The sequence below is a fragment of the Neltuma alba genome, unplaced genomic scaffold, assembly GCF_004799145.2.
Source record: "Neltuma alba isolate B1F8T4 unplaced genomic scaffold, ASM479914v2 tig00012148_pilon, whole genome shotgun sequence".
In the NCBI taxonomy this organism is placed as follows: domain Eukaryota; kingdom Viridiplantae; phylum Streptophyta; class Magnoliopsida; order Fabales; family Fabaceae; genus Neltuma; species Neltuma alba.
Genome location: NW_021636697.1, coordinates 276,585 through 302,549, shown reverse-complemented (window position 1 = coordinate 302,549; position 25,965 = coordinate 276,585). Strand labels below are relative to the sequence as shown.

Below are 25,965 nucleotides of genomic sequence, written 5' to 3'. Positions count from 1 at the left end.
TGGTAGGAGATTTGATTGATTTATAAGGGATTGTATGTTCAAAGTTCATCAGACAACTTGTTCATCAAAACGGGTTAGGGTTGAGAACAGCCACGTTAAGATCATTATTACCATGAACTCCAAGTTGGAGACAAGATCCAAAAGTGGAGACAATAGTGCGAGTATATTTTAAAACATAAAATCAGATCCAAAACTGAGTTCTTACTTTAGCGTCATAGATTCTAAATAACTCAAACTCTAGATGAGATATCCAAGACTGAAGCTGTGACCAAAACAAGTTTCAAGCACTGGTCATTGAGAATAAAAAAGAATTATTTGAAACACACCACTGTAGTTCTAATGCTCTATAGTTTGAGAGGATCGTAAAACTTCAAAAATCCCAAGTCAAAGACCAACGACCTTTGCCTCTTTAAGGCTTGGGTTTGCTTGAATCCATCCTCCATCAATAGATTCCAAACTCCCATTTAAGCCATCATCCACAAAGTCACCAACTCTCTTCACTTTCAGCTCTTTGGGTTCAACAGGGTAGTTCCCAGAGAAGCAAGCATAGCAATAATTAGGAGAATCAGTGCCTAACAACTTCTTCAAGCTATCGAGAGGGAGAAAAGCAAGTGAATCTGATCCGATTAACTCCCTCACTTCCTCTGTACTCATCCTGTTAGAGATCAACTCCTCAGAACTTGGTGTATCCACTCCATAATAGCATGATCCTATGATTGGTGGACTAGCAATCCTCATGTGAACTTCTTTAGCCCCTGCTTCCTTTAACATCCTCACTATTTTGGAAGATGTGGTTCCTCTCACAATTGAATCATCCACCACCACAACCCTCTTGCCTTCGAGCACCGATCGAGCTGTTGCAAGCTTCAGCTTCACTCCAAAGTCTCTGATCTTCTGGGATGGCTCAATGAAAGTCCTTCCTACATAGTGAGACCTGATTAAACCTTGTTGAAAAGGAACGCCGGCCTTTTCAGCATAACCAAGTGCAGCCACAACACCAGAATCAGGAACTGCTATCACAACATCACAGTCAACCGGGCTTTCAGTTGCCAAAATTTCGCCAAACTTTCTTCTAGATTCATACACTGATCTTCCGAAAACCACAGAGTTTGGGAGGGCAAAGTATATATGCTCAAAGATGCATTGTTTGGGCTCTGGATGAGACATTAAGCAGAAAGATTGAATCCCATTTTTGTCCACCACTATAACTTCACCTGGGTTCACCTCTCTTTCAAACGTTGCTTCAATCAGATCAAGAGCACAAGTTTCCGAGGCAAACACTACAGCTCCATTGCTTCTCCGTCCCATAACCAGAGGACGGAATCCATGGGGATCCCTCACTGCAACAAGCTTATCCTCAGTGACAAACACAATAGAATAAGCCCCTTGAATCTGCTCGCAGGCATCAACAATCCTCAATATGAAAGGCCTATGCTTTGACGTTGCAATGAGATGGAGCACCACCTCAGTATCAGAACTAGTGTTAAAAATCGACCCATCGTTTTCGAGTTTGGCCCTTAAAGTTCGATAATTGACCAGATTACCGTTATGAGCAATACCGACAGAACCAAATCGGTACCCTGCAACGAAGGGCTGAACATTCTTGAGCATCGACTGGCCTGCGGTTGAATAGCGAACATGCCCAATGGCCAAATTTCCAGGTAATTGATCCAGCTTAGGTTCATTAAAAACGTCAGAAACGAGTCCTACCCCAGTCATCGATTGAAGGACGTTGTCGTGAACAGCGACGATTCCGGCACCTTCTTGACCACGATGCTGAAGTGCGTGAAGGGCCAAATAGCAAAGACGAGACGCGTCTGGATCACCGTATATACCGACCACACCACACTCCTCGCGGGGCTTGTCGTCATCATCGTCGAAGTAAAAGGATTCTGATTCAGGCTCTGGGTGTGGCTCATTCTCTCGAAGGAGATCGGAAATTGGGTTTTTAGATGAAACGGTGAAAGACGTATTGTGGGTGTCCGCGGCGGCGAGAGAAAGAATGGGTTTTGGGAGGGTTTTGTCGCAGAAACAAGCATTGGCGTTGGCGGTGGACGTGGTGACAGGGAAGGAGGAAGGTTTTGGAAGGAAGGATGATAAAGCAGAGAAATTTGAAACCGCAGCCATGGAAGAGCGAGGAAGCGGACTTGCTATAGGAAAAAGGAAGGATGGGGTGGAGGGACGACGTGAGCAGTCAATAGATATGAAACAGTTCGTTCGTTTCTAGGTTTTAAGAGTTGGAAGTTCAGGGTTTCAAACTGGCAAAATTCAAAGCGACCAGGAAGGCACCCTCTCGGAAGTTTTGGAAATTTCGTCACAATCCCCTTTTATTTTCCGGTACAAAACTAAGGATATTGTAATATCGATAATAAAGATAAAGTTTATTTTAACCTGTTTATCTTTTTTATTTTATCGCACACTCATCTTTTGAGGATAACAATGATAAATTTTGAAGTATAGGATCTAAATTTTGATAATGAAAAACATATAAAAATATTTAAATTCTGGAAAGTGATGATCGAGGAGTATCTTCAACAGGTAAAATTGATTAAATCTTTATATATAGCTTAATAACGGAAGACTATCTACACTCTATTTTTTTAGGAAAAAAGAATCTTATACTACATAAACTACTTAAAAGTTCCGTAATTTGACCATAATCTTGGAAAATATTGAGCCCAGGTCGGTCAATGTATTTAATTATATTTTAATTGTAGTGAGCCGGTCAAAGATCGACAGCCGCGGTGGTCCCCCCTTGCTGCAACTTGAGGTTAGAAGAGTAATAATGCCACTGGTATCGCATGATTCGTTTTGCATGAAAAATAAGGAACAATAAAATTTGATTCTGATAATTACGTGGAGGGTTGATTGAGAATTTAGAATGGAAAAAAGGGTGGACATGAATAGAGGGAATGAAAAAGCAGCTCAAGCAAAGGGATAACTTCGAATCCGCAGATTCTTTGTTTTTGGAGCACAGAGCGCTGTGAGGTATCAACATCCGTCTCGCTTGTGAATTTCTTCTTGTGGTCACCCCATCTCCGAACGAACATTGCTCATTGGACATATCCTCACAAGTGGCACAAAATTAGGCTAATTGCTCCACCTTGAAGTTTATTTAATATTAAAAAGAAATAAATCTTTTCACCTTATAATTTTGACTCGTCTCTAAATTTTATCCTCGCATAACTCAATCCTTATAATTTTGATTTTTTGTAACTGAATTCTCAAATTTTAACTCACTATGGTTTAGTTTCTATAGTTTTCACCATTTAAAAGTTTAGCTTCTAAATTTTATGAAATATGTAGTTTTATTTGTTGCACCAAGTTAATATTTTGGGGCAAAAGATTAATTTTTCTTTTTGGTGAGTTTTACTGCCATTCTCATTAATCATTTGGGTCTTTTTTTTTAAATACTAAAAGCATTATTTGTTTCATATTGAGATGTAGCTTTCATAACGTGAGAAACACGGAAATCATAACGTGAGAAACATGGAAAGAGTTCAAAGAGCACACGGAGAAGAGGAGGAGGAGGTTGAATTCTGTAGACTGCAACAGTAGTGCATGCGATACGGATGGAAAGCCAACAAAGTTGCAAATAATTTATAATAAAAGTAAAGTTTTATATTAATAGGAGTTAGGTCTCGTAGAAGGATTGGTGATGAACCAAGATTCGAATTTTAGTTAGAAGATACGCTTATATTTAATACCTGAAAGTATCTTGAATAAGAAGATACCTATGTCTAAAAAAAATGCAGTTTTATGTTTTGGGTAAGTTTGAAGGTTGAGGGCAGTTACCTGTGAAGGCACTTAGATTTTTTTCTTCGTCTCGGGACTATGTAAATGAACAGAGTAAGGCCCTTTTTCTCTTGCGGACAATAACACAACATGGCCTGGGGCCTGGGCAGGAAAAACAACATCCAGGCATGGCAGCCTCACTAAATTCAGAACAAACCATCTCAAACCATCAAAACATTTAAAAGGCCCAAAAAATTTGGGCCTTATGGGTGAACAAAAATTCACTCATGATAAAACATTTAAAACACAGTGATAGAAAACCAACAGGGGTTGATCCAAGTAGTAAGCGGCTTGGTACCGTTTAAGTGAGGGCTCGAGTTCAAGCCTTAGCGTATGCAAAAATCCCTGTTAGGAGACTCACCCACCACAGTCAGGTGCGCGACGTGGGTCGGATCTAGATGTAGTCGGAGTAAAGCTCCGGTGAACTGGGTGGGCAACCAAAAAAAAACACAGTGATAGAAACTTTCTTCTTTTTCTGCAGCAAACAAAAAGAAAAAGAAATTTACATATCTTATAATTTAACGAAGTTTGGGCTATACATTTTTAAGACCGAGAATTAAAAAGATGATGAGAAACTTAATATTAAAGTCTGATGCACCAAGGTAGAAAATTTTCTGGGGAGGGATATTTTTGTTCCTTCATACAAGGATCAATAATTTCCAAATAATTTGTGCAAAGTTTAAGTAAGATGTTATGCCGTTCATGTTCATGTCCATGAATATTATAACCTGTCATGCACTGCAAGAAATCTCACATTTGAATCTTATTATCTATGGATTATGAAAAGTATAGTTTGGTATAATTCGATCATTCAATATTTTTTTTTTATAATATAAAATAATAGATCGAAGTGCTTGAATGAAATCTCAACCGCTGGAGTTTTAGCTGGAAAAAGAAATGGAGTTTTTAAAAAATTTGTTGTGAATTTTGCAACACGTGGTCAACACAGACCGACGTCGTTTCGATCGTTTTGGTGCTGCACTGTACAAGTCCCCTCTCCCCCCCATTAGGGTTGGATACTGGAGATTTGTGCGAGTCCCGATCTATTCCGTAGTCTGCTCCTTCCTCTCTGCTCTCAAACAGTTCTGAAGGAACAATAATCCATGGCGCCCCCACCAGGACCTTATTCTGGAACAAGCACCTTAGCTTTGGTATGCCCCCATGTTTGTCTTGAAAAATAGTATGCTTTGTGTAATCGTCCTCTGTTACGAAGTGCTAGATTAGCTTTCCATCTTCTCTTTCATGTGTTGGATAAAAGATATTTTCGTGTAAATTGTAAAAAAAACTGGTACATTGGCAGGTCGCTCGGGCGTCTGCTTTCTCTTTTGGCGTCGTTTATGGAGGCATCAAGCTGAAGTACCTCAAGGTATTCCAGCGAATTGTTTTTATTAATGCATCTGATCTTTTACGTAATGGCTTACGTATTCATGTTAATTGATCTGCCATTGTTTTCATTGAGCCGATCTTTATTTTCTCTACATTGCTTTGAACATCTAATTCATCTTTTTTAGTTTCTATTGAAATGAATTGTTACCCAATTTAGGCATCCAAATTGTTTCCAACTACAATCATTTCAACATGGATCAGCTTCTGATTTTCTTGAAGTGTAGTGGACTGTCAAGCCATACATACAGTTGTGCTTTCATTGGCTTCTTAGTTAATGTAATGTGATTGTTGATGATTTGTTTTTCAAATACATATAGCAGCATTCTCTGGATTAGTGTATAAGAAGCCTAAAAGTAGAGTGATCATCTCTCCCATGAGTAGTGCTTTTCTTGCTTGGGTTACTACTATATACAATTGTTTGGTGCACTGCCTTCTTGACGCCCACATCTGAAGTGTTGGCGTTCAGTGCACTGATATTCAGGATGACAGATGTCATATAAGAAGTTAGTTTTATAGGACGTCACCATTTTAAGTGGTGTCTCATGGGTTCATACCACTAGAAAACTGTGGAGATCTCACATCACACGCAATTTAGCTTTTAATTTTTCTGTACCACTTGTGTTCTTTTGATGGAAACCTTTGATTTCAATTGTCATACCAAACATGAACTTCTTAAATACCATGGCACGTCTCATGTACAATACTTTAGCGTCCAGGTTACCATTGAATGTGAGATAGCGGTCTACGAAACGCATAAACTGCGTACAGTCATTGTCAGCTGAAGTGGCTAGATGACCTGAAAAGGGTTTACGGCTGAACTGGGAGATTTTTAAATATATGTTGAGTCAAAAATTGAGCTTGCGAATATTATCGAATCCACTTTCATGCTGATCTGCACACTTGAATTAAATTAAGATCCTTTAGTTGGTTCGTTATGGAAGATTTGTGGCCAGTGATCCTCATCTGGTTACTGAGTATTTGATGATTCTTTAACTTGCATCCACATCTGATGATTATTGTGCTCTTTCTAGAGCTTATGCTTTGATGTTTGAACCTTGATTATATCTGTATTTTTACGCTCAGTTCAAAGCCAAATCTCATCAGAAGGCTGAAGCAAAGGCTCATCACTGAAAGCTTTGAGATGGACGTGACTCTGTTCACGGACTGAGGAGAATGCAACAATAATTCATGAGAAGAAACTGCAACATGTTTCCCCCCATTTTTTGGAAGCTTTAAGGATTGAGCTTTGGATAATGCTATAACAGTTGAATTTAGGGAACCATGATAGAATTACTCAATAATCGTGCTTTTTCGTTGTTATAATAATTAGCCTGCCTGTTTCCAAGTTGTGAATTTCTATTGCAGACTTCTATGATGCCTTGTGCGTCCTGTACCTTTAAACTGGAAAAGATGAAATCGGTTTCTAACATCCACTGCCCTTTAACAATTGCCTGTTTTTGTTGGCCTTTAGCTTTGTATTGATAATGTGTCTTGGGGAAAATGACGTTCTAGAAAACGTTTGAAAGGATTCGTTCCGGAAAACATTGTTTTCACTTGCGTGGAACAACTGTTTTCGTTAGAATAATACATTGCGACCCATAAAGCTGGATGGATATTTTGCTTTCTCTTAAGAATTAGGATTTAAAAATGCGTATAACTATAATTTGCATTTGACTTATTCGATGTTACATTCGACTCATTCAAGGTGAATTTTCATTGAATAATCCATTTTCCCGCGCTAAATTCCATGCTGCTCAAAATGCTTCCTGTGAACCAAACGGGGCTTGGAGATCTGATTGCGGGAAACTAGTATGTTGCTTTGACTGTATGTTCGGGGACCATATGTGTGCTAAGGTAAATAATTGAGTTGAAGGGCTCCTTAGGTCTGTATTTTGAACATCAAATTATTATTATTTTATTGATTTGTGTAGTAGTGAGCATTAATCAAGCTAGATTCTTGGCTTTTTTTCTCATGAATTAATGCTAGCCTTTTTGAATTTTTTTTTTTGAAGGATTGGCAATCAATAAAACACAGGGTAAAATGTCTCATTTGTGTTATCTAATTATCCATAAAAATGATAAAATTTGTGTAGTCCAACTCGTGAATAACAAGGCTTTGGCATTCTTTGTTTCCTTGTTTCTTTCTTTCATTTTTCTCTAGATGTGCATTTTGTTGAGTTTCGCGTATTAACTGTTCCTCTAATTTCATTAGCACATTTCAGTTTAAATAAATATTTGGAAAACAATCATCATCATCATCCTCCATCTCGGTATAAATATATTTAGTTTTCGGGTAAGTATGAAAAATATTAAATGGTTTTCACTTTTCTGGACACTCTGCAAAATAAAGAGGAAATGCTTCATTTCCAGAGTATATACGACCCAATAATGAGGAGCAGTCTCTAATATGCCATAAAGGATCAAAATCTAACAATATTTAGCGCAACTTGATATACTGTCACCGAAAAAGAAAACAAGAAATAATCTCAAAAATTTCAAGTACTCGCACCTGGATAGCTCGTGAGTTAGGCTCAGAAACGTGGAACGCTAGTCAACAGCAAAAGGCAATATGTATGCCATTCATGTGCACCGTACTCCCCATGTATCAGGACATTATATGTAATCTTTGGAAATTCCCCTTGCGAATTAAGTGCATTAAAAAAAATAAATTGAGGGATTTAAAGATAACAAATTTCCACAGTTCGCGGAAAATCCTTTTCGATGGAAACATCCAAGGCGCCGTGGTAAGCACAATAGTAGGACACCATTAGATGCTTACATTCTTACATTCTTGAGTTGGCAATACCAGGGGACATTATCTATACAAGGAGAGCATAAAGCCAAAATTTGGTCCAACTTCCATTGAATCTGCCGACAGTTAGGTTGTGTCCAAAGTGTCCCATACCACATGCTTTCTGGTGAAGTATTTCTCCTGTACATGAGCAAGCAATTCAAAAACAAAATATATGATTAAAAGAAAGGAGAAATTACATTTTACTAGCCTGAACTAACTTACAGAATTTGTGCATAGGCCTTAAAACGGAATAAAACACCAACAGAGGCCATGTAACTGTCATCCTAATGGACGACGTTCCCCCTCGACTGTTTTGAATGTTTATCCATGCCGGGTCATACGTCTGTGTCTGTTGTAGTTTTCAAGCTTTCCTTGCCTTGTCATTACTTCTTTTTTTTTTCAAAACCCCCTCCCCCCCAAGAAAAAAAACAGGCGTAATGACATTATTGGCTAAATTACATTGGGATTTGCGAGGAAATCTTTTCTAGTTTCAAAACTTAATTGATCGTGTTTTGTCACATAATAAAATTCTCATTAACAATTTCATAACTGGATCCTAGCTGGGATGGTAACATGTAGCTTTTCCTAAAAAATTCCTCTTTCATGAAATACCAGCCAAATTTTGCAGGTTGATTTCCGGGGAGACAGTGGCACCTTAGAAGTAGTAAGATATTAAAAATGGACCAACTAATAGACCAAAATATTGTGAAATTCATCAACAAAGATCAAAACTTAAGTCGGCCTGCACAAAGGATTGTCCAGGTATTTCGTGGCATGAGTTCTTAGGAACTTACCGGCCAACAAGCAAAAGCTCTATCCAAATACAAACAGGCATCACATTCATCACCTAGGAGGCATCTATTCCACATAAATTATGCCTTGGTCAGGGTCTTCATCATCCCACTCACTGTCTTCTTCCTGCACCGCCGAAGAATCTGATTGCAATTTTCTCTCTTCACCCTTTTTCTCCTCCTTAATTTTGTCCAAAATTGCAAGCACCTGAAACATTAAAGTTGTGGATGAAGCAGATTAGTATATGCTCATAGGATACTCAACAAAACAGCTCCCTGCAAGTGTCTCAAACATTCTATAATCCGTGATTTTCTAATTAGAAGCTAAAACAAGAGAGAGACCAAAGAAAAGGGAAACAAGTGAATGGGAGTACAAGCAGCGTGAGGAAATGTATAAATTATCCTAAACGAAGGTCAGACCATCAAGAGTGTCTCAAACTCTGCCCAGGATCATTGTTCTATTAATTACATCCCTTAGTAAACAAACCTAAAAGCAGAATCTCAATTACAACCATAAATTTAGCCCTTAGAGAACAAGAAAACTAAATATTAAAAGGAAAAGTACACAAAGAGAAAAGAAAAGGAAAGCAACGTAATTCACGTAATTGATGGCGTAGCTACTCTATTGTGGACTGTGTAATTTGTACTAAGGTGAAATCGTTCTGTCTTGCTCATCAAGATTGATTCAGAAACAATGAAGTCTGATTCATCCCAAAAAACTTTGCAGTCAGATCACCCAGTTCACGTGCAAAACTTAATAACCATATTAAAAAGATTTGGTATACTCATTTTACCCTGCTTCCTCTCTCCATTGCTTCATCCTCAATGAACCGTATCTCAGGAGTCAGCCGCAACTTCATACGCCTCCCCAGCTCACTTCTAACATATTTAGCCTTTGACTTCAATCCAGCAATGGCAACTTCCTTTCCTCTTTCATCTCCAAAGACAGAAACATACACCTTAACCACCTATATATATTGAGATGAGTCAGCACCACAATACTCTATTTAATCAAACAACGATGCCCCCTGTGAGACTGTCACAATTGTGGGGAAATTAAATGGGAAATTTAGATTTCAAACGTATCAGAAAAAAAATATTACATCGAGACAGTCGGTGGATACATATCCCAATTCCTAGCAAGACAAATATATTATATATGATGCAATATAACTTGATTATGTTGCTTTAATGAACCCGGAAACGGTAACTATCTCCATAGTTAATGTAACAACCAATTTATCACGCCTTTTAAACATGCATGATGGCAAGAAGTCACGCCAGAACTGTTTCTAATAGACATAAAAATGTCCCCAGCAAGGCTACATTCAAGTCACAGAGAATAAACATGCACGTTGCCGAATCCCAGAGTTCAATTCGTGTTTATCCAAGAAAAATGGATTTCTGCCCTATGTATCCAAGTCCTGGAGTAAGCAATACAACTCAGAAGCCAGTATGGTCTGGCAATTATTTACCAACACACAATCCAACCAAAGCATGATTTTTGTTCTTTGGCCAGAACCAAAGCATGATGGAAAACTATGAAGTACAGACAACAGACACCTGAAAGTAACCTTATCCGTGCGCACTGTGCAATGCATTTTGGCCACTTACATTAAACATTTTAAATTAAACACGGACTCCCAAATGCTTTTCATGTCCTGGTGTCTGTGTTTTCTGGATGGAAAACAATCCTTGAAGCTATTATACTAACCGATTTCTTCTATTGAAGTATCCAATGGCTATAATATCTGCGGGTACAGCCAAAACCAAGTAAACTAGAAAAATTACTGGCATATAAACAAACGCACAAATTCACCGAAACCATACTCCGAAACAAAGTCAGACAAATTCACAAACAGCACACCTGCAAATCAGCGGAGACTTCAACCTCACTGATGGTGGTGAGGGAGGAGAGGTATCGATCAGCTCCCAATGAAGCTTCAGGCAGAACAGCATACTGCAACACCTTATCAGTGAGAAGCATGTCAGAAAGTTCCCTCCTTATCTGTTTGGCCACCATTTTCACTCTTCTTGGATTGGCCATGCACTTTATTTTCGTCGTCGTAACCCCAACAATCGACTGGTCCACGTGGTTACCCCACCGAGCAAAGCTAACAAGATTGCGGGTCCGAATTGGGTTGATTGAGGTTGTGGTGAGCGGTAAAGGGATATGAAGCCGAGAAGGACATGTTGCCAGAGTAGGGCGGAGCAAGTATGTCATTGCTCTAACTTCGAATTAAACCTGCTTCTCTAAATCTTACACTACTGCTTCCCCTTTATTTCTCCTGTGGCTATGGCGATTTCCTTTATCGAAAATGAAATGATTCAATTCTTCCGCATTTCCTGGAATCCCCGGTTTTGTGATTCGATGACAAATCAGATATTTCACATTTGATCCATTATCATCTGCGAGAGTGGGCTCCTAGATGTCATAAAAAGCCCATTATTATTTGTGGACCAATCTGCCAAATAAGACCCTGAAAATGGACAGAGATTTTAGCCCAAAAGAATGGAGAGGGAAGATCTTAGACCAACTATCAACAATACCCAAAAAAGTTGGGTCTAATATAAGGGGCTTATTCCACACAATATGATAAATCAAAGTTTAAATTTTTATTAAGAGAAGTGATTATATTTAATATCTAACAATATCTTAAATAAAATTACCTTCAATAGAAAATACTTATACTCAGCCAAAAAAAACTATCAACAAGTTATTATAAAAAAAAAAAAAGAAAGAAAAAAACTATTTTAATTTGTATTTTATTTCTAAAGAATTAAAATGAAAGAAGAGATGGCTCTATGTTAAGGGCTTGTTTAAGTTAACATTTGAAAAAATAATTTTTATCTCAACTAACTTTGTAAATTACAGTTGGGAAAAAAAATCAATTTTGTTAATGATTTTTTTGGGTAGTTTTAATTTTTCAAAATCAGTTTGACTTTGACAAAAGTTGGATGATACATTAAAAATTCAACTTCAGAAGTTTTAAATTTTAAAAAATGAAAACAAAAAAAATTGCTTCAACTTTGTGGCAACTTTTGAGAAAAAGTTATCTATACTCAAATCATTCTAAATATAATTTTAGGCCTAAGTTAATTTTGTTGGTCTAGGAATTTATGTATTCATTAAGAAAATGAGTTAATTAATCCGTAAGTTCTTGTAGTTTCAACCAATTTTAAATTAGGTCCTTATAGTTTTTTTCTTTTTATCAGGTCCTTATACTTTCATTTGTTTTTAATTAAATCCTTGCATTTATTTTTTTTATTAAGTCCTTATAATTTCACTAAATTTTTAATCAGGTCTATCTAGTTTTAATTTTTATTTATTAAGTAAATATAAACTTAATTAAATAAATTAATACTAAAATATAAAATATTAATAATTAAATTAAATTAATAATTATATAATAAAAGATAAGTAATATAATTAATTAATTCAGGAAAAAGTTTTAGAACAATTAATTTTTTTTGCAAAAAAATTATTATAACAATTTATTATTTTTAGAATATTATTGTTTATAAACTAATATTAAATAATAAATACTATTTTATGTTTATAGAGTAGTACTATTAGAATTTATAAAACAAAGAATAAAAAATTTAGGGACTTAATTAAAAATAAGATGAACTTAGAAGGACTTGATAAAAAGAAAAATAAATGCAAGGATTTAATTAAAAACAGGTCAAAGTATAAAGACCTGATAAAAAGGAAAAAAAATTATAGGGACCTGATTCAAAATTTGTTGAAACTATAAGGACTTTCAGATTAATTATCCCAAAGAAAATTACAAACAATTTAATCAGACAAAGCATACTTAAACTTTTGTTTCTTATACTAATTAATTTTTACTTGAACTCATATTTACAAAAATTAGATAGAATAAAAGTTAATTTTGTCACTATTAATCTAAATACACTCTCAAAAAAAGTAAATTAGTGTGCTAAGCCCATGGATTAACCCCCCCTTCTTTGTTTTTTCTAATGCAGCGAACTTGTCAAGCAACAAGCACGCGAATAATATTGGGTCCGTTTGGATCAGCAATTGGAAAAGTAGCTTATTGAAAAAGTAGCTTATAGAGAAGTGAAATTGGAAAAAGCTAAATTAAATAAGCTGAATTGTGTTTGGATTAGAGTTCAGAAAAGCTAGATTGCAAAAGTGAAATTGGTAAAAGGTTGTTTGGATTATGATTGAGTAAAAATAAGTTTGGTTGTAAAATGACCAAAATAGATATGAGTTTTAATAAATAATGAAATATGATTAAAAAAATAATTTCACATAATACAATGAAATTAAAATAATTTAATATGAAGAAGTCATAAAAAATATTTTAAATATAAAGTGAAACATGAAAAAATAAAAGTATATTTTTAGGAGCATATTTAAAAATAAAAATATATTTCTAACTTATTCATTACTTTCAACTAATTTTAATTGATTTTTTATTATCTACAAATTAGTTATTTGAGGCTTATAATAAGAACTAAAAGAGGTAATAAATTTCTTAACTTTTTTTCTTTCCCCATTTCAAAAGCCATAAGCCATAAGCTATAAGTCATAAGCTGTTAATTTTAGCTTATAACTTATTGTAGCTTTTCAGACAAAAGCCCGATTGTAAAAAAACTGATCCAAACAGACCCAATTTTGTCAATCGAGCTTATAGAGCTTATAGAGCTTATAAGCTACTTATAAGCTCTAAATAAGTAATACCAAACAGGCACATTACCGCCGTTTTAATAACGACAGTTTCAACTTTCAAAATCACCTTGATCCAAAAAAAAAAGGGGGAGATCAAAAAAAAAAAACAAAAGGGTGTAATTATCTGCAACTTCAATGGCATTTTCTCCCTCAGCCATGCCCGCCTATGTATATAGCCCCTTCACCCGCTCCCACTCTTCGTCAATTCCACACACTCCCCACAACGCTAAAGCCAAAACCACTTTTCTCACATCAATGTCACCAACCAGCGGAACCTGCAGCAAAATCCGCCACATTGTTCGAATCCGGCAAATGCTTTTGCGGTGGCGAAAGAAGGCATGTGCGACGGGGGCTAGCTCGCCATCGTCGGATGTTCCCGCCGGACATGTGGCCGTGTGCGTAGGCGCTAGTAGGAGGAGGTTCATCGTGCGGACGACGTACCTTAACCACCCGATCTTCAAGAAGCTTCTGGTGGAAGCGGAAGAGGAGTACGGCTTCTGCACGCAAGGTCCGTTGACGATCCCGTGTGACGAGTCGCTCTTCGAAGAGGCCCTGCGAGCCATGTCCAGATACCCGACCCGACACACGAGCCTCGAGGATTTGCAGAATCGTTGCCACGTGGATGCCTTCGGCAACTTCGATTATGTTGGAGGAGACTCTTGGCCGTTGCTTCACGACGCGCCGATCTGCTGAAGCATGTTTCCGTTCCATGCGACTGTACACACTTTGAGAAATAGCTTGCGATTGATTAACTAACTATTTTTTTTTTTCAAAAAAAAAGGACTGTTTTATAATTTTCCCCTGTAACTTTAAACGCTTAGTGAGTTTGTTATACATTACTTGTGCTTAGAAGGTGAAGAAAAGGAGAAACTGAGGCCGTTGAAGTGAGCTTAAAGGGATAAAAATGGTGGTTGTGTACTTGTGTATTGTAAAGCATGCGTATTGGTCAACTAGATTTGAAGGCTTTTTGTCTTAACGTGCATCCTTCTTAGTTTCTCCTTGGCAAAGAAAGTTGCCTTGATTAATTGGGTTTACCAAACAAGGCCATGATTTCATTTTAATCCATGCTTTATTTGTTCGCCTCACATACCAAATAGAGAATTGTACGTGTAACTGGACAAGTTGGTTGGAACAATTTACCGCGAATTGCAAACTAGGTTGGAGCATGATGTCTATATATAGAGACTAACATGCACACCATTGAAATGTTTGATTAGGCTGTAAATTTGTTCTAAAACTTTTTATTCAAGAGTTGGGTGCCCAAAAGGCTTCTTTGTGCAAATTTGCCTAATAGCAGTATTGCTCTCTCTGTTGATATTTTAACAGTCAATATTTTTAATGGTATGAGCAATATTGTTATTATTTCAATTTTTTGAGAAAAATTTATCCTAAAAAAAAAACATTCGGGCACTTACCGTTCCTTCTGTACCTTAACCCTGTTTCATTAACAAGCTAAGTATTGGAGAATAATATTTCACTCAGTGTAGATAGCTATAGCTCAAAACAATACGTATATTGCGTCTGAATTGCCGAATTATCAGCAAAAAGGATAAAATGAATGTTGAGTTCCTTGCTTGACTATCATTAATCTGTGGGCAATCAGTCTGTGAATGTTAATTACTGGAATTTGTTCGAAACTTGTCATTTTCTGTAAAAATCATTTTACCAATTACCAGTGTTTAGCGTACTTTCTCATATTTAATGGATTTATAATTTTCATTTGGAGAATTGAACTTACGGATTTAAAAATAATGCAAATATTAAATTTCTCTGTTCAATAATTTTCTCTCGATATGGAACGAAAGGTTGAAACGAAAGCATGATGTTATCTCCCTTTCTTTTGCTTTTGTTTTTGTTTGCTATTGACACACAGGTCTTTTAATTAGTTATACTCACCATCATGTCACCACCTTACAATTCATTCCACTATTGATTTTGCAAAGAAAGCCTTGGATTATCCACCTTTAGATCAAGAGGCAAGTAATATAAATGTTTAGTTCAACTAAGGGGATGAGAAAGATTTTTAATTATCGATCTCTTTTTTCACCGAAAGAAAGGTGTTTGATGATTTTCGTGGTTAATTTTGTTTGGGGTGTGATGAGTCAATTGTCTAAGTTAGCAGGCTTGTGCTTGGCAGCTTTTGTCCAGTTTGTTTTGAAGTCTCTACATCAAATTATGTGTATATGACAAATAATCCTGCAATAACTAAATTAATATCTCATCCAAAACTTGATATAAAATTTTTAAGTATAGTTAAATGACCTCAAAAATTAACATTTTAAAAAGTCACTGCTAAGAGGAAGCCGTATGCAAATGGACAACGTAACCCTGTTTCGACGAAAGACAGCAGTGTTGGAAAGAAGAAAATAAAGAGGAGAATGACAAGGATTTCTCTGTTAATGTTCGATCTTTTAAAAAAGCAACGTCGAGTCTCCTTCATGGCTCATGAATACCATTGTCCACATTATCACATCCAAATCAACACACTCTAATTCGGTTCCTGTATTTCCACCGATTTGATTCATCTATTGAATTTGATAGAGACGTCTCTTCAGTCTTCACTTTCGGGTTTTAATGAAATTGGTTGGGTTCTCTCGTTTTTACTCATGTGACCCTCTATGCAAAACAGTTGATCCAACTTCTCTCATGGCCCTACTTGCTTGCTTGATTAATTAATTACTTCCTATTTTTGTACCTTCAGAAATCACGGGTTTAATTTGGTTGGGTTTGCAGAAAATAGCTGTTGCTTCAATAGACCGTCAGACTGTAAGCGACACAAGTATTATAGTACTAATGGTATGAGGATTTAAAACGATTGATTAACAAACGACTTTAACAATTTGTGTAACAACTAATTAATCATTCATTTTGTTAATGAATAATATGATAAAATGTGGGGGGCGGGCACGACACAAGCCCTCGCTACATATGAAGATTCAGTGAATGCTGTTTAAATAGCTTGGGTGATGAACAGAGACTAGCTTAGTCATATAATTAAGATCCTATTAGAGTTGGGTTAGGTGGAACTAACCTTTGAAAATGTTTGCGATATATTTGGCGTCTTAAGTAGAAAACGTTGGCGTGTGTGTGTATGCATGGCGGACGTTGTTTGTTTTTCATTCTTATTCAAAGTACCTCGTAATCTGTCGCTTCTCCATAACTTATTATTACAACTGTCACTTGAAAAATTTAACAAGGTTCCTCATGAAGAATTCTGAGATCTTAAATACTCATATAATATAATCCATAGTTAATCCATATAATACAATCTGTAAGTTTCAATAAGTTGAATGCGTGTTTTGAATTTAGGGTGTCAGTTACCTCCTCTTAGTTATTTCATATTCTGTTCCTTAGTTTTTTCTATTTCATCAGTACTTTTTCTTGTTTTTTATCAGTCAATTCTATATAAAATGAATGTAAAAAAGGAACAGTAGTGAATTTTTTGTAATTTTCAAAAAAAAGTTGTATATAATTAAAGAGAAACAACACAATTTTAGAGTTTTTTTTAACCAAAAAAAATTAAAACTGCATCATTAAAAGAAAAAAAAGGTTAGAGGGAACCCCCCCCCCTAACTTTTCATTTATAACAAAGCTTTTGCGCAATCAAGTTGCAAAATCATTCATTTTAGTGATGATTTTTTGAAAGAGACTTGAGTGATTATTTTAGGTGCGACTTACCGCACCAGACCAGAGTGCCTTTAATTTTGTTTGTATTTTAGTACCTCTGAACCAACCCTGACAGGACACGTGGGCTCATATCATATGATTCCTCACGGAACTTTACGTGGGACCCCTTGCGGGGTAATCTATCACGTGTTGTCATCCCTATCAACCTGCCTCAACGGCGGGCTCTCTTCCTGTTCAGTGTTGACTCCCGGCTACTCTACCGTCGCTCTCTCACTCTGTGTATCCAAAATCATAGGAATAGTTACCCTCACTAGCCATACTCATTTCGTTTCTTAAAATTATTTACCTCTGGCCATTTATAATCTATTGGTCACTAGACGCAAGCTCGTGCCATTTGCACGGAGCTTGAAATGCCATGGATTCGTTTGAGTCATATATTTACACACATTCATATAAAAGTTAGTTGTTTATTTAAATAGATTAAAAAAATTTGTTATGTTGGTTATTTATAATAAACAAGTGTTATCTTTTTTAAAATATTCTTGTCAATCATATATATTAGCTAAAACTACTATTTGATAAAAATTTTAATATGTACAACTACTATAAAACTACTTAAAAAAATAATAAATATGAAAGATAAAGTATATTAATATTTTATATTTATGACCAAATTGAAACTCAAACTAACTCTTGTATCAAGAACAGGAAGTAGTATATGTATTCTAAAAAATTTAAATTAGTTTGTCATGATATATCTTTTTATAATATTTCTAATTTCATTTGTAATATAATATCTTCTGCTTCAAAGTTTTTTTTATGAAAATTTATAAGTTCATGAGCTGAGATTTGAGAAAATTTAAAAAAAAAAAAAACAAGAGAGCTGGGAAAATTTGTGAATTTTTTTAAGCCAAAAGAAGTGAAGCAGAATTTGGCGTTTCTGTTGAAATTTGAAGTGCTGATTTGAAAGAGAGTAAGTGGAATAAGACATTAATCTTATCTAATCCGCTTTTGAGCTCATCTTGTCCCTGCCAGCATCCTTAGTCGTATCAGCAGTGTCTCATTTGATTTGATTGAGCGAATCATTTTTAGCGTTCCTTCCATGATACTCCTGAAACAAACTGTATGGATTACGCATCGTCTCCGAATACCTTGTTCGCCCAAGGTTTACCCAAAAAGTTAGATTTTAATCCACTGATGATCAATAGATTCATTCAGTGCTGAGAGAAATTGAGCGGGTGACGGGTGATGGATAGTTATTTTTCGGATAAGGTAGTGTTGTTGTTCTCATAAAAATCCGATTTTTGAATCCAAAATGGCCAAGAAATTGGCACAAGATCATGGGTGGGGACACTTATAAGATACTCTGATTGTTTACTTTTTGAGGGTAGATCTTCCCGCTGAGAAGACAACAAATATTGGAAGCATTTCACATGCCGGGGGTGCTATATCAGTACTCGTTCGATTTTTTATTCTCCTTATGTGCGAGTAAATTTTTCCATCAACAATGATCCTGATTGTTATCAAAATTATTTATAAATACATTTTATATAAAACAAAACAAAATTTCTCCTGTATACTTATCTCAGATTAGATAAATCATTATTAAAAAACTACTTATAAAACATTCTAAATAGGTCATGTTCACTCAATTTGATTGGAAACGGATCACGTCGTTCCCATAAAACCCAATATTGTTGCTTAAACTGTACCACTCTTTTGTATAGATGTTGATTTTGACTCTAAAAAAAAAAGCTAAAGTATATATTTGGTCGTTTAATTTTGTACAATGTTTAATCTGGTCTCTTAACTTTAAAAAACATACATTTAGTCTTTTAATCCTAAAATCATTAGGCTTCAATGATAATTTTTTATAACAATCATGAATGTATTGAAAATTAAACTCAATATGTTAGCATTTGAAAATATTTTATCAATATTTAATATCTTAATGTTATCAGTTTTTAAAAAAATTTTAAAGTTAAAGAACTAAATGTATGTAAAACAAAACAATGATCCTCATTGTTATTACATTTGAAATTATTTATAAACACATTTTATATAAAACAAAACAAAATTTTTCCTATATGCTTATCTCATATTAGATAAATCATTATTAAAAAGCTATTTTTAAAACGTTCTAAGCAGGTCCAATGTTCACTCAATTTGGTTGGAAAAGGATCACGTCCTTCCCATGAACCCAATATTGTTGCTTAAACTGTACCACTCTTTTGTATAGATGTTGATTTTGACTCTAAAAATAAAAGCTAAAGTATACATTTGGTCCTTTAACTTTATACAATGTTTAATTCGGTCTTTTAACTTTAAAAAGCATATATTTAGTCCTTTAATCCTAAAATTATTAGGATTCAATGATGATTTTTTATAACAATTATGAATATGTTGAAAATTAAACTTAATATGTTAGTATTTAAGAATATTAATATTTAATATTTTTCCGGTCCTAAATATAAAACCCTTTTTGTAGTGTAATTTATACTATAAATGGGGTTTTCTATTTATGACCAGAGGAGTATCTTAATGTTATCATTTTTTAAAAAAATTCTAGGGTTAAATGACTAAATATATGTTTTTTAAAGTTAAAAAATCAAATTGAAACCTTACACAAAGTTAAAAGACTAAATGTAAAACCATAATTTATTTTATTTTTTATATTTATTTTTTGAACTAATTTATCCGATATGTAATTATTATACAGAAGTATTTTTAAAGACATTATATCGCACTTTTAATAGCTGTTGAAGGAGGAGGAGACGGGAGAATAACTTATCTGCAAACAAAAATGAATGTCAGAAGGGGAAAGGGGAAACTTGTGAGGGGTGCTGTAATTTAATTTGACCATTGATGATGAGGTTTGAAGGGGATTGCGTGTTTGACCCAGCATTGTTGTTTCTGTTCGTTGGGGGAGACAGTTAAGAAAGGGCAGAATGGGAGGCGATGTGGGTTAAACGGTCAAAACCAACACAAGACCAATAAATGGGAGCAGAGGAGGCAGCCTTTGATTCTTTTGTCCTGTAAACCTAATGTTACCCTGTCCCCTCTCAGCTTTTCCTCCTAACCAACTCCCAACATTTACTTCCTCAGCATTATACCATCATCTCAGTCGACGCCTCCCGTAAAAATCTTAACAACTATTTTAAACAAAGCGTAAAGTGATTTCAATATCCTTAATATTTGACCCACTTTTGTCTGGTTAACTGCCATTAAGGTCATAACATATTACTTCGGATCTTAAATATAAAAAATAATTAACTAATTTGAGTAGATTAAAAAAATAAGTTACGTTAGTTATTTGTAATAAATAGGTATTATCTTTCTTAAAATATCCTTACTAATAAAGTGTATTGGCTAGAATTATTATTATTAGAAAGATTATCTTGGAAAAATGCATAAATATGAAAAACAAAATGGATTAGAGTTTTATATTTAAGATCAAAATAAAAGTCAAATAAGATCTTATATTAAAGATCAGAAGTAATACTTGCATGTGAGGTAAGGGGGGATAAGGGAGGGCAATTTATTAGTTTTTTTTAAGTGATAAGTGATTCTACATTATATAATTTAAATGTGCGTAAAGAATTTTGTCTTGCAAAACAGGAGAGTTTTTTGTTTTTTGTTTTTAAAATTGATTCTGGGATTTTAAAACCTAGCTATCATTTTTTCCGAAGGATATTTATTGTTGAAAAGCTATTTTGCAATCGGAAAGTTAATTTTGACAGGACTATAAGGGCTGCCACTAAAAGGAGTTGGCACTCAATTACGTTGTGTTGGAATTGGAGGGAATGATTTCCCTGCGCAATAATAACTTCCACCAACACTTGATTCTGCTCATCATCAGATTGCAACTCATGCCCAATCCAAGTTAATAACTTCCACTGGCATCTCCCTAATCACTTGCTCAACTTGCTTTGTCTTCTCAATCACCTCTTTTGTGTTACCAAAATTCTTTTAATTTGACACGCTTCAGTTATTATTCTATACTCTTTTAATTAATGTGTGATTTAATAGTGTTGTTGTTGGCCAAAAAAATTCAATGGTGTTGATATTATATATATTAAAAGAATATACAATAGTTGGCAAAAAAGTGTTGTCCTTTTTATTTTTATTTATTAATTAATAAGAGAAATTTTAAAAAATTAATAAATATGAAAAATAAGTGTTATATTTAAGATCATAATCAATTTAATAATAAAATCTTATAATAAGTACAGCAGAAGTATTATTAAGTAAACCGTGATGCATGAAAAGTGGAAAAACAAGGATAATTACTTAGATGTTTTTAGGAACTTTATATTTTAGATCAATATATTAAATTATCAACTATCAAGTATTAATGTCGAGACGGGACATTATTTTGCATGTGGAGGTGGGGTAATAAAGGCCCACACCGACTGGACACACACGAGAGCCGTACAACTTAGGTACCGCCCCTTCTCTGACAAGCGATGCACGCTGTGTTTCCTCTTCTTTTCCTTTTCTGCACTTGTTACTTTCGTTTGAATATCAGAGTTTAGCATTGGACCTAATAATTTTGCGGACAGATAGATAGAGAGGAAGAGTACAAGTCTGGGCACATGAAAACTACCAAGCTTTAATTGACATAACCAACTTCTCAACCTCTGTGAGGAATATCTCAGGCCTTTATACAATTTTTTGAAATACTCACGGGTCCTATGTCAGAGTCACATAATAAACATCTAAAAAGAATGAGACATACTTAAATAAAACAAAAAGAAAAGTAGATCAAGAATTGATGAGTGAGAACAGTGAGGAAGAGATGGAGATGATGTTTAGAAACAGAGAAGCAAAAATTGCAGCTTCTTCTTCCTCTTGTTCAAAACCATGAAGAATGGTTGATATTTCATCGAATCATTTGGGTGAGAGATCTGAAGACAACTTCCTCACAGGGAATAGTGAGACCCATATAGTGATGGAATCCAAATTCCTCTTCGGCTTGCCTTAGGAGGGACTGGAATTGAGGGTGCGCCAAGAAGGAGATGGGCACAATGTACCTTCTCCTGTTCTCACCCACGTACACTGCAAAATGCCCCTTTGGCACGTCCACTGGGATCACCCCGTCGTCTTCCTCCTCATGATCATAGCCTTGCTTCCTTCCTAAGCTTGAACATCTCTTCAGGATTTGCTTTATCACTGCGCTTTGGGGCAGCTTGTTTGCTTTTCTAATGGCCATATTTTGCGAGACAGAGACAAGAGAGAAGCAGAGGAGTTGAAGGATATGGAGGAGGAAGAATGAAGAGCTAGTGGTGGTGATGGCAAGAATGGCTGGGATGAATGGGGTATTTATGACAAGAGCTTGGCCCTCACGGAAATCAAGAACGACATCAATATTTTTTTTTAAAAATTCTTTTAACGGCAGTATTTGAAATTCATAATATTTAGGAAAATAAGAGGGTCATGTGGAGGGTGGGGGCCATGGACAGACCACGGGTGTTTTGGGGTGAGGGTAATTTAGGCAAGGACATGGCGGGACCCGATGCCACTGGCTATTCCTGTGCTGTGTTGCTCCTCCTCGTAGCAATATGGCCCCCTTATCCCTCACTACTCCTTAATTACTGCTACTTCGTATCAGTAATATTGTTTTATGATAAAAAAGATATTTGTACTGTCACAATAAACATTGCATATGTAGATTCTTGTATGATGAAATTTGTTGGCCCTATTCACGTGCTAACCCAACGAAGGGCTTGTTTGTTTTTGAATTTGGTGATGCATTCAAATACATAAAAGGCATGTGGATTGTGGAGTTAATAATAACAAGGGCGATGACCCATGACCATCAGCGTAGGCTTTGGGTTTAAGCTTATGAAAGGCATGAATATGATGGATGCCTCACTCTGTTTCTACCAGAATTCACGCACCTCTTTGGGTACAACCTGTGAAGGGTTGGGAGGGTTTTGACCTTTTCTATTTGCAGTCCCCTGTGATTTTGTCCACTCTATCACCAATTCCCACGTTTGTAACCCCAAGTTAAATTATCTGGTCAGGATAAAGGTTTTGATCCATGGCTTATAACTCTATAAACTCCTTTTTTTTTCCCCTTTCTTTTTTGTTCTTGAACTTCACAAACTCTGTTTCAGACGGAAAATTTGTCCTGATTCTGATAAGTTGCTATTGAAACTGAATTCATGGAAACTTCCCTGATTTTGACTTCATTAGATGTTGCATCTTCATATCAAACATAGTGCTTAGCAGATTATTGACAGAATTTATACTTCAAAATAGGACTTGTTTCTTTGCCCGTCCATTATTTCAAAATTTGTCCCTGTGATTCCTCCCACATCTCTCATGTCTCTGTAATCTCTCTTTCAGTTACAGTATTACATGTAACACAAGTGGCTTATGAAGTTATTTTGTCTTTCACAGACAGGGATAAACCAGCTAAGCCTATACATGCATAGGAAGTGGAAGAGGTTGGTTTCATTCAATGAGAGGACTGTGGGTCGGTACTTAAGATAATAAATGTGTGGAGTGAAAACACAATGGAAGGTCAGGCCAAAAGAAGAAAAAGAAAAAGGAAAACACAATGGAAGGAAGGGATTAAAGAATGACAAAAGTGGAAATGAAAGGATCAAGTGCATGCTGCTCCATTCATCAGACTTCGTACAGTTCGGACCATCCCACTAATGCCTCTGCTTCTTTCTCCAAATTACTGCCTTTCAACCATGTGATCCTGTCTTCATGCCCCCCACCCCCACCGATAACCTATCACAATCAACTACGAGTATTAATCAGCCCATTTATGCCTTATATTTTAAAATATGTAATCATGTATTCACTTTTTTAATTACTGATTTGAGTATTATGCTTTCGGTAGCTCCTCCTCTTCTTCGTTTGATAGTGCCACCTCTAATCTTTAGTGTAAAACCTGTTAATTAATTTGGAGATATAAAATAAAAAAACTTAAATGACAGGAAAAAACAAATTTCATACACATTTTTGCTTATTGTTTCGCCCTTTATTTCATCTGGACAATTTAATTTCATCTTATTCCTTGCCTAAACATGTTTCCAAAATCCCACAAGATGATGTTAGGAGCCAAAATCACAGTATTGCTCGTCATTTTTGTGATCCGTCCTTCAAGCTGCTCAGTGCCAAACACTCCTAATTCAGGCAAAAATTCGAATAACTAATTTGCAATTTGCGCATATAAGAGATACCCTTGGATTTATAGTGTAAGGTAACCTCTAAAATCTATGTTCTCTGTTCATTTGCCTCATAATTCAGCCCCGTTTATTTGTTTATTCGCCCCCTGTTTGTTTGTTCTCATTATTATTCAGAAAGCGATCAGCTTTAGTTTTTGATTTTATATGGGAAAAGAGGTGCCTTCATGCTGCATGTCGCCATCGTTCCAAAGTCTATTCATGTTCTGTGACTGAGATTCATTGGACAAGTCAGAAAGGCCCACCATTTTCTTCAACTTGTGATGCACTGTAGAGTCAGAGAAATCCTCAGATACAAATATCAGCTTATTGTTCAACCAACACAAGGTGTCAGACCAAACTTGAAGAGGATGAAATTTCCTAAAATTGTTATCAAATCCAGAATTCTTCACAAAGAAGTGCTAATAAAGATTTCAAATGGAGAGTGAAACAGAGCAAAATTATGCAACATGCACAAGGCTCACACTCTGGTTTTCTGAAAAGTGTATATAAGAATGACATAAGATTGTATAATGAAAAAAGCTTGAGAAAATATAGACTCAACGTATCAGTAACATATATAGGCATTAGAATTATTATGAGAGGAACACAAAGAAGGGATATTCTTTTTGAGATGATGGTGACTTGACCTTCCCATGAGCACATGAAGGCCATGTTACTCTTGCCTCCAAGATCCTCTGGTCTGCTCAGGGCAACATAGCAAGGTACTGTGAGATCATTTACAACCAGAAAAAAAATAAAAAAACTTATGTTCCTCCAAATAAATCTGTAATCTCCTTCCCTCCCACTTTACCCATTAGGAACATCACATCATCGGTGCTTCTGTAATCGATGATCACACCTTGTACGACTCACCTTTTTGTCATTTCTCTGTTGCCTTTTGCTGTGGTACCGAATCAAGGCTAGAAATAGAGTATAAACCACCAAATGTCGGAATCTATATCCTAAAATGTTGTGGAGATGGTGGTTGGTTATGGTTGGAAAACAGATTGAAGTATTTATTTGTCAGTGATATCATCAGGAACCATGTGATGCAGTAGTGGGTTGTGAGGAAAGCTTGAACTAAGATGATTCAAGGAGTAGTATCATCACACCCACATGCACTCCTACTCCTACACATCGGGAACCTTCCCAATCTGAAGCCTACAATTGGGTGACCCATGTTCTGTTACTACTTAGAGATGAAACCATCTGGGGGCATATTCATAATAATAGACAAGTTGAAAGGGTAGGCTAGTACAGGTTAGATTACCATATGGATTGAAATGAATAGGAGAGGTGAAAAGATAAGTGGCTAATTGCATGTATTCCAATTTTAAACAACGACATTACCAAAGTATGACAGACGTTGCAAAACTTACTTCCTATAAAGTTAAACCAATCAAATCAAAAGGGGAATCACATGCGAGGTCCATCAGAAGCCATGAGTAGTACCAACGAGAGTACCTACCGTCCCAGCAAAGAAGGGCCCTCCTCGGATAGGAAGCACATTTCGTATCTCAAAAAAGCATCACGGCAGGATCCTTTCTCAGTACAAAACCCACCAAACTAATTGAGCATGTGGTAGTTACATTCCAATTTAATACTTAATTGCAAGAACCTGAAGACCACGGACTTTAACCTAGCTCAACCCCGTACATATAACAAGTCCTCTTTGTACCCAAAAAAACA

At 35.7% G+C, this 25,965-nt stretch overlaps 5 protein-coding genes across 5 annotated transcripts; 2 read left to right on the top strand and 3 right to left on the bottom strand.

Moving 5' to 3' along the window:
• Positions 1 to 144: 144 nt before the first annotated feature.
• LOC114723692 (amidophosphoribosyltransferase, chloroplastic-like) lies at positions 145 to 2,290 on the bottom strand. Its single transcript, XM_028909919.1, has one exon. The coding sequence runs from the start codon at positions 2,125 to 2,127 to the stop codon at positions 385 to 387; it is 1,743 nt and encodes a 580-aa protein (XP_028765752.1). The 5' UTR covers positions 2,128 to 2,290; the 3' UTR covers positions 145 to 384.
• A 2,523-nt stretch (positions 2,291 to 4,813) lies between these two features.
• Positions 4,814 to 6,612, top strand: LOC114723694 (uncharacterized). Its single transcript, XM_028909922.1, has 3 exons — positions 4,814 to 4,946; positions 5,096 to 5,161; positions 6,265 to 6,612. Exons 1-3 carry the CDS (start codon positions 4,899 to 4,901, stop codon positions 6,310 to 6,312), a joined length of 162 nt encoding a protein of 53 aa, XP_028765755.1. The 5' UTR covers positions 4,814 to 4,898; the 3' UTR covers positions 6,313 to 6,612.
• A 1,120-nt stretch (positions 6,613 to 7,732) lies between these two features.
• On the bottom strand, positions 7,733 to 11,111 carry LOC114723693 (probable ribosome-binding factor A, chloroplastic). Its single transcript, XM_028909920.1, has 4 exons — positions 10,634 to 11,111; positions 9,561 to 9,734; positions 8,770 to 8,974; positions 7,733 to 8,113 (listed from the first exon to the last, which is right to left on the bottom strand). The coding sequence occupies exons 1-3, from the start codon at positions 10,988 to 10,990 to the stop codon at positions 8,834 to 8,836; spliced, it is 672 nt and encodes a 223-aa protein (XP_028765753.1). The 5' UTR covers positions 10,991 to 11,111; the 3' UTR covers positions 7,733 to 8,113; positions 8,770 to 8,833.
• Positions 11,112 to 13,685: 2,574 nt separating this feature from the next.
• LOC114723662 (auxin-responsive protein SAUR50) lies at positions 13,686 to 14,526 on the top strand. Its single transcript, XM_028909881.1, has one exon. The coding sequence runs from the start codon at positions 13,721 to 13,723 to the stop codon at positions 14,156 to 14,158; it is 438 nt and encodes a 145-aa protein (XP_028765714.1). The 5' UTR covers positions 13,686 to 13,720; the 3' UTR covers positions 14,159 to 14,526.
• A 7,415-nt stretch (positions 14,527 to 21,941) lies between these two features.
• Positions 21,942 to 22,364, bottom strand: LOC114723623 (auxin-responsive protein SAUR50-like). The gene has a single exon (XM_028909824.1). It carries the CDS (start codon positions 22,302 to 22,304, stop codon positions 21,975 to 21,977), a length of 330 nt encoding a protein of 109 aa, XP_028765657.1. The 5' UTR covers positions 22,305 to 22,364; the 3' UTR covers positions 21,942 to 21,974.
• Between the last annotated feature and the right edge of the window lie 3,601 nt (positions 22,365 to 25,965).

Excerpts from the sequence above, each read along its gene's own strand:
- LOC114723692 (XM_028909919.1), bottom strand. The coding sequence starts at position 2,127 with ATGGCTGCGGTTTCAAATTTCTCTGCTTTATCATCCTTCCTTCCAAAA.
- LOC114723694 (XM_028909922.1), top strand. The coding sequence starts at position 4,899 with ATGGCGCCCCCACCAGGACCTTATTCTGGAACAAGCACCTTAGCTTTG. Across the intron at positions 4,947-5,095 it reads GAACAAGCACCTTAGCTTTG|GTCGCTCGGGCGTCTGCTTT; the intron begins GTATGCCCCCAT and ends GTACATTGGCAG. Across the intron at positions 5,162-6,264 it reads TCAAGCTGAAGTACCTCAAG|TTCAAAGCCAAATCTCATCA; the intron begins GTATTCCAGCGA and ends TTTTACGCTCAG.
- LOC114723693 (XM_028909920.1), bottom strand. The coding sequence starts at position 10,990 with ATGACATACTTGCTCCGCCCTACTCTGGCAACATGTCCTTCTCGGCTT. Across the intron at positions 9,735-10,633 it reads AAGTCTCCGCTGATTTGCAG|GTGGTTAAGGTGTATGTTTC; the intron begins GTGTGCTGTTTG and ends CAATATATATAG. Across the intron at positions 8,975-9,560 it reads CAATGGAGAGAGGAAGCAGG|GTGCTTGCAATTTTGGACAA; the intron begins GTAAAATGAGTA and ends TTAATGTTTCAG.
- LOC114723662 (XM_028909881.1), top strand. The coding sequence starts at position 13,721 with ATGTCACCAACCAGCGGAACCTGCAGCAAAATCCGCCACATTGTTCGA.
- LOC114723623 (XM_028909824.1), bottom strand. The coding sequence starts at position 22,304 with ATGGCCATTAGAAAAGCAAACAAGCTGCCCCAAAGCGCAGTGATAAAG.